This window comes from Montipora capricornis, chromosome 2 (assembly GCF_036669925.1).
Source record: "Montipora capricornis isolate CH-2021 chromosome 2, ASM3666992v2, whole genome shotgun sequence".
Lineage (NCBI taxonomy): Eukaryota > Metazoa > Cnidaria > Anthozoa > Scleractinia > Acroporidae > Montipora > Montipora capricornis.
Window position 1 is genome coordinate 53,402,275 of NC_090884.1, and position 7,500 is coordinate 53,409,774.

The 7,500-nt window shown below is 39.3% G+C and overlaps 2 protein-coding genes across 2 annotated transcripts in view; one reads left to right on the forward strand and one right to left on the reverse strand.

The window, feature by feature from the left end:
• LOC138037501 (uncharacterized) overlaps window positions 1–3,184 on the forward strand; it is a 4,133-nt gene extending 949 nt beyond the window's left edge. Inside the window, exon 2 of the mRNA XM_068883418.1 lies at window positions 3,029–3,184. Within this exon, the coding sequence (XP_068739519.1) occupies window positions 3,029–3,184 (156 nt within the window). The remainder of the gene's footprint in view (window positions 1–3,028) is intronic.
• Window positions 674–7,500, reverse strand: part of LOC138027061 (serine/threonine-protein kinase Nek7-like) — a 20,608-nt gene continuing 13,781 nt past the window's right edge. The window contains exons 9-11 of the mRNA XM_068874563.1: window positions 6,960–7,054; window positions 4,269–4,382; window positions 674–3,889 (exon numbers count right to left, since the gene is read on the reverse strand). Of these exons, the coding sequence (XP_068730664.1) occupies window positions 3,782–3,889; window positions 4,269–4,382; window positions 6,960–7,054 (317 nt within the window). The 3' untranslated portion in view covers window positions 674–3,781. The remainder of the gene's footprint in view (window positions 3,890–4,268; window positions 4,383–6,959; window positions 7,055–7,500) is intronic.

The window sequence follows — 7,500 nt, forward strand, 5'->3', positions numbered from 1 at the left end:
TAGAGGCCTGGCACACCTCTTCTACCAAGCATGCTGACAATAACTTTAAGCCGATTCCTAATCAGTATAAAATTCTTTTTAAACAATAGCCACCATTTTTCATACCTTTACTCTGTTCTTTTTATCATTTTTATCTCGCCTTTTCTGTATATATTTCACTAATTCACATTCAACGTTTTATCCGTGGAAGGCTGTAGATCGACAGCCGAAAGCTTATATTCTTTTTGAAAATTTTTAGCCAGAGAACGTTTTTTATTGTATTTTAATTTAACCTTGTATATAGTTTTAAAAGTTTATGTCTCCTAAAATGATTGATGGTCAGGAGTCTGTTAAATACGAGCTCGAGTATTCTGCACGCAATTCTTTGATAAATACTTCTCCTTTCGTAAGTTACGAACTCTTCTGTGGTCTAGTGATCGCGATTGCCTACTAGGGGCGCCTTCTCTGCAAGTCTCTCTATCAGGAAAAGAAATTTTACGCATGCAGAGGAAAATCGCGACCCCCCCCTTTCAAGGAAAAAAAAGAAAAGTATAAGAGAAATTTGATCTCCACTCACCCAAAAATTTATTAATGATGAATGTGCACATAGAGGGAACCTGTGAATGCTTTCATCTTTCAAGTAGCAGGATCGGTGATTTTTACTTTTAAGATTGCACATGAGTGCCATCAGAAATCAAATGCATCCGCAATTTATTCTTTCATCCCTAAAATTCTGATGTCATACAGTAAAGTGCTAAGACAATTAAAAAACATCTGTGTACTCGAGACCTAAAAAATCAAATTATCCTGATTCATGCAGCTAAAATGTGGCTGTTGCCGTACGACTATCAATCATTGTTTTTGATACTCACAATGTGTTCGCTTCTGCAATTTCTAAATGTCAAAAAAGTTGCTATATAGATCCGGACTACAGGGAGGAATACCCCTGAAGCATTTTTCAATTTACATGTCCTTGGCCCTAATGAAAGGATCTTCCTTAGAGATACGTAGATGCCATGTAAAGTACTTTCCTTGCAAAAACAAACATGACAGCAGCTGGGTTCCAGGCAACTTCGTTCCACCAAAAAATTACGGAACATGACAACAGTCAAAATTTCGGCATATAAACCTTGAAAGCGAAAAATTCTTTTGCCATCTAGGATCTTCCTCCCTTCATGTAAAATGTCCTCAAGAAAAAAATGGCTAATTCACTAAGAATCTGGCCCCAGTTGTTTGAAGGGCATAGCGCTATCCACTGGATAACTCAATTGGTTTTGCTAGTGTTTATCCGCTGGATAGTAATTTACCCGGTGTATAGCGTTATCCACCTTTTGAACAACCGAGGCCTGTGGCCTGTTTCTCGAAAGTCCCGATAACTTTTCGGGCCCGGAAAGCCATTTATGAAACTGGCAACCGCTTGCTTTGGAAAGCCGATCCTTTGATATGTTTTCAAGGTAACAAAAAGAAAAATTACTGTGAAGTTTGACGATTTAAATCCTCTCCGTTCTTGAGATACAAAGGGAATTGTGACACCCGAAAATGGCACGTAAAGTTTCGGGACCTTCGAGAAACGGGTCCCTGGCCCGGGTTGCTCGAAGCATTTTTAGCGCTAAACTGCGTTTAATACCATGGAAACGTATAGGATTTGGTACCTCTTAACCAACGGTTAGCGCTAACCAGGCTTCGAGGAACCGGCCCCTGAATGTTACACTAACTGTATTTTAACCATTGAACCTCCAAGATTCTCTTAACTGCAGTGCTTTGGTTTACTTAAGGTCTCACTTTATCACGTGAAACCAAACTGCAGCCAGCTATCTGAATCGTTGATATAAGAAGATCCTTAAATTCTACAACAGGGACATCGTCCAAAAGTAAGAAATGTGATTTTTCATTTGGAAATTTGAAACAATATTAATAATTATTACTACTAAATCCAATTCATTCACCTTTTACAAATCACACTATAGCCCAAATTGACCATCCAGAACTGAATCTGGAGGAAAATAATGATATTCAAACTGAGGAAGAAAATTTAACGCTTCATAACAGCTCAATCTTGTGTTTCCATTTCTCTTAGATTACTCACATTTTGCCTGGACTTTTTTTACAGGTTAATTCACTTTGTAGCAATTAATTTGGTGGCTCCCTTGTTCCTAGATCTTAGAGCGGTTTTCAATTGAGTGTCGAAAGTAATCAGCGAATTACTTTGGTTTTGCATTACCACTCGGTGATTGGTTCAAAATTCTCGCGCCACTTTTTCAACCAATCAGAAGTGAAACCAAAACCAATCGTGGCTCGCGCGTGCACATTTTCCCGCGCTTTGTGTAAGCTACGTGTAATTACTTCGAGTTTTGATTGGTTTACTGGATTGTCTCCGTCCTTTTTCATTGGCCATAGTAATTACTTTGGTTTTGGTTTTACGACACTAGATTGAAACTCGCTCTAGAGGCACCAAATAATAACAGCATCTACATTTAATTCGCATCAATAAAGATTTGGTAATGCAAAGACAGGCAAAAATTAACGATAAAAACCGACGTTTCGGTGTCTTCATGACGCCATTGTCAAGGAGAAATAAAAATTACATAGTTTGCGGCGAGGTGTAACATGAAATTAGCATACAGTGTTTGAAGCTAATTATATAAATACTTTTGCGCGAATTGAATCGCTTTGCACGTTCAGAGTGGGTTTTAGGTCTCTGATGAAAAGCATTTCATTCACCAAACAATCAAACTTATTTCTACACTTTTTCAGAATGCTAAAACGCCTCAGTAGGTCTTTTGGGACTTCGCCGTGCTGTTCGTGATAGTGTTTATATACAGAAGATGCCTTTTGTTTATGTCCATCCACACGTGTGTGTAAGTGTCCACGCGTATAGCCCACATAACCTGCATCACACAGGTCACTGTATGCTAATTTCATGTTACACCTCGCCGCAAACTATGTAATTTTTATTTCTCCTTGACAATGGCGTCATGAAGACACCGAAACGTCGGTTTTTATCGTTAATTTTTGCCTGTCTTTACATTTAATTCGCATCAATTTTCAGCACATGCAAATAACAATAAAACATTATCGTGATGATAATGAATCAATGAAAGCAATGACGCTAGCAGAGGTCTCTTTTCTCATTTATTTGCCGGGTGTCGCTTGGTTTGCTACTCGCTTTGATTTAACCGCTATCCACGATCTTGGATGCTGCTAATGAAATTGCAAGCTCCCTTTCATATTTGATGACTATGACATGTACTTGAGGATGCTAGGTCCTGCACATTCTTTTATAGTATTTCCGCTGTATTTTTGCGACATCGCACAGTTCAGCCACTAAGTAACATGACACATACTCAACACCGTCACTTTCAAGTCCTTTCCACTTCGCCGTCAGCCCAGCAAATGCAAGAGAAAAAGACCTGTGCTAGCCGGGAAGATGCAAAGATGCTGAGAGTAGCAATTTTCCTCCTCAATGTAATAATAAATTAAATGTCAGTAATACATGTTAACAAGCGAAGAGATTGACTGACAGAACAGTATACCATGCTGGTATCCAATACACTCCTCAACAGGAGTCACACTCAATGTGATTGCATGACACACCAGTGTACCATGCTAGACAATTTTACTAAGGCATCTGCTGCCTTCATGAAGGTAATAGCTTCATGAAAATCACCGCCTAACAACTCCAGGCATCGAGAAACTTGAAATAATTTAGTATTCCACTAGTAACAGGAAAAGGTTTGTACATTTTCTTAAGTTAAAGAATTTATTGTTGACAGTCAACATCTTGGATTTAGATGTGCCACATTTAATGAAGATGGCCAGCATGCATTCTTTGTGCTACTTCATTGACGTAAACAATGTCAGGCCTCTGGTCAGGGTCCGGATTGATGCACAAACTTACCAGGTCACGCAACTGAAAGAGGAAAAACAAAAAAAACTTAATAGAGCGACTTTCACGTGACTTTGAAAAATAAACGTAAAACCAGAACGTAAAACAAAAATGCAAAGCATTTAATTGGCATATCGAACAAAAACAAACGAGCGCGAATTTTCATTGGCTTAGCGAACGCGGATGCAAACAACGTCATTAATTTTAAGTGTGAGGTGTCTGTCGTCTATGCTGTGTAAATGCTCCTCAATGTCTTCAGCACCCACTTAACAGCTGTACCTCCACTAGATAACCAGCATTAAAGTTGTAAAATTCAATAACTAATCAAACAATTCTGACCAAAGAAATGCTATAAATATTTACAAAAAAATATTATTATTATTATTATTATTATTATTAATACCTGCTGTGAGTAATGTTCAGCTGGCAGAGGTGGGTAATCACAGGACTCTATCTTCTTGCACAACGAGTACAAGTTCATTTTGTCTCCATAGAAAGGTGACTGAAGGGCAGCCATCTTTTTTGAAAGAAAACAAAAACAAATTTTATGGTACCCGGTAATATTGATGTATCCTGTTCCAGGCTCTCAGATAGTGGAGGCGAGAGAACGAGAACGAGCAAAAGACATCGAGCGGGGTCTGGGGGGAGGGGCGATGTCTTTTGCTCGTTCTCGTTCTCGTTCCCGCTCCATCGCCTCCACTATCTGAGAGCCTGGAACAGGCTAATATTGATCAAGCACCAAGGAATCCTTACCACATACATACAATTATGCAATGAGTCATGGTGCAAATGTCACCAATTTTCCCAAAATTATTTCATCAACAATCAATATTATTTAAGTGCACATTGTACTGTTAAACACAGTTCATTAACACTACAAGGTTTCACAACATCGAATGAAGCTTTCCAAAAGAAACTTTAGTGCTAGCGCTGTGTTGCTGGGAGGGTAAAACATGAAAATTTGGTTTATCAAACAATTCAATAAAGGTCTACTGTCACTCTAGCCTGCTATCAGTCCCTTCCGACTCACTCCAGTCGCACGCCTGTTGAGTAAATAATGTTTTGTACCGCAATCAGGAGAAACGGCCAAGGAAGGGTTGCGTGACAAAAAAACAAATGACTCTACAAGCAAGTGGCTCGAGTGACTTAGCCCTTAGCCCTTCATAGGAGCTCTGATGCTTGCAACATTAGCAATTTGCTCTTTTCATGGTGACAGTTTAACCATTACTAACGACATTTGATAAAACTAAAGCCACGTTAGCCCTTAATTATATTAAAGAGCTCTGACCCTCATAACTACAGCGATTAAAATAAATATTCTTATATGTTTTAACACAAGGAATTTAACCTTATCAACCAGTTCAATTTCTCATGTTCGACGGCTCCAATCAAGTTGAAAGAATTTGGTTACAACTTCATATTACGGAACACGAATATATATTAATTAGGAGGATCTGCTAATTGCTGCAGCTGTAACATGTAAGAGGAGTAGGGTTCTTTGGATCATGGGTTTGGGTTCGTGGTTTCTGAAACCATGAAACCTATGAAACCACGAAACCTATGAAACCACAAAACCCGTGGAACCACGAAACCTGTGAAACTCATGAAACCAGGAGACCTGTGAAACCACGAAACCTGTGAAACCGCGAAACCCGTGAAACTACGAAACGCACGAAACCTATGAAACCCATGAAACCAGGAGACCTGTGAAACCACGAAATCCGTGAAACCATGAAACCACCAAACCTCTGAAACCAAGGAGCCTGTGAAACCGCGAAACCTATAAAACCACAAAACGTGTGAAACCACGAAACCCATAAAATCACAAAACCCACGAAACCAGTGAAACCATGAAAGCCATGGAGCCCCGAAACCCATCAAACCAAGAAACTCATGAAACCAGTGAAACCACCAAACTCGTGAAACCGCAAAACCCATGAGACCACGAAACTCGTGAAACCAAAAAGCCATGAAACCACGAAGCCAATAAAACCAGGATACCTGTGAAACCACGAAACCTACGAAACTATGAAACCCATAAAACCACAAACCCTAACCCATGAACCAAAGAACCCTAACTTCTTTAGTAAGCACAATAGTAGTTAAACTAAGCATATCCTCCTAATTAGCATATATTCGTGCTCCATAGGTAACAGCAAGTAGTCAATAAATTTACAGCAACATTTACGGAGACAGTGAACCCAGAGATTAGGTTCTAGGGCTTTCAATTCAGTTCTAGGGCTTTCAATTCAATTCCTACTCTGACCATTAGCTGAGGTTGAACTGCATAATCCTGGTTCAACTTCTTCCTTTTGCTTGTAAACTGGTCCACTTCCTTTCACCCTCACTTAGGTTTTTAAACATTTGTCGGATTGGTTCCAATCATTTATTTTGTTATTCTCTTTATCGTATTTTTCATTATCAGTAGCTCATTGCGTAATAATTATCATAATTATTATACATTGGTGTCACCAGCTCGATTTTGATCGGCTATAAGCAAGCAGCTAATTCATGCTTGAAGGGGATAGTTTCTAAAGAAACTGTGGTGCTGCGTCGATGGGGAAGTAGTATACAAAAATTTGGTTTATCAACGGAGTTGTTAATGTAAATTGGCCATCGTAGAGAGATTCTAAAAGCTGACGTTTCGAGCGTCAGCCCTTCGTCAGAGCCCTTCACTCTCATACTTACAGACAATAGATTTTATATTTGCAGAATTGACGTCATACCTGCAGACAATAGTTTTATGCATGCAGAAGTGACGTCACCTAACACACTAACCAGCAGAGAAGAGGAAGACTCTGCCAACCGCAGAAACATTCTTTGATTTGCCGCTCATCCAAAGAAATGGATGAGTCAGTCCTCTTTGTCTTTACAAGTGCAGCTCAGGAATATGCACAATTATAAAACAATTAGTATTAAATTCGGTTTTCACATGATAGCGATAATTATCAAGGCCTCAGTTTGTGTTATCCGCCTCAGCCTTCGGCTTCGGCAGATAACACAAACTTTGGCCTTGATAATTAACGCAATCATACTCAACCTCATCCAATAATTGTTAATTATTGTGTTTTTAAACAACTGTGTTACTTTTTACCTCATATAAAAGACAGCCTAGCGACCAAATATCAGACTTGAAATTGTATCCTGTTTCATGTATTCTCTCAGGAGACATGTAGTATGGCGTTCCCACTGTAAGTAAAGATATTAAATCCAGAAATGCATGACAAAATCATCAACTTAGATCTTGCAGACGGAAATCATAATTATAGTACTGAGTAAAAGTTAATTATTAGGGGAAGGGAGGTAGCTTGGTCCAGTGGTTTGAGCGTTGGCTTTGCATGCTGTTGCCCCTGGTTCAAATCCCGTTCTAACCTCTCGGGCCCGTTTCTTGAAAGTCCCGAAAATTTACGGGCCGCTTTCGGGTGTCACAATTCCGTTTGTATTTCAAGAACGGAGAGGATTTAAGTCGTCAAACTTCACAGTCCTTTTTCTTTTCGTTACCTTAAAAACATGTTAAAAGATCAGCTTTCCAAAACAAGTGGTTGGCAGTTTCATAAATGACATTTCGGGCCCGAAAAGTTTTCGGGACTTTGGAGAAACGGGCCCCAGGTTTGGACTTGTTCCCGGATTCAACT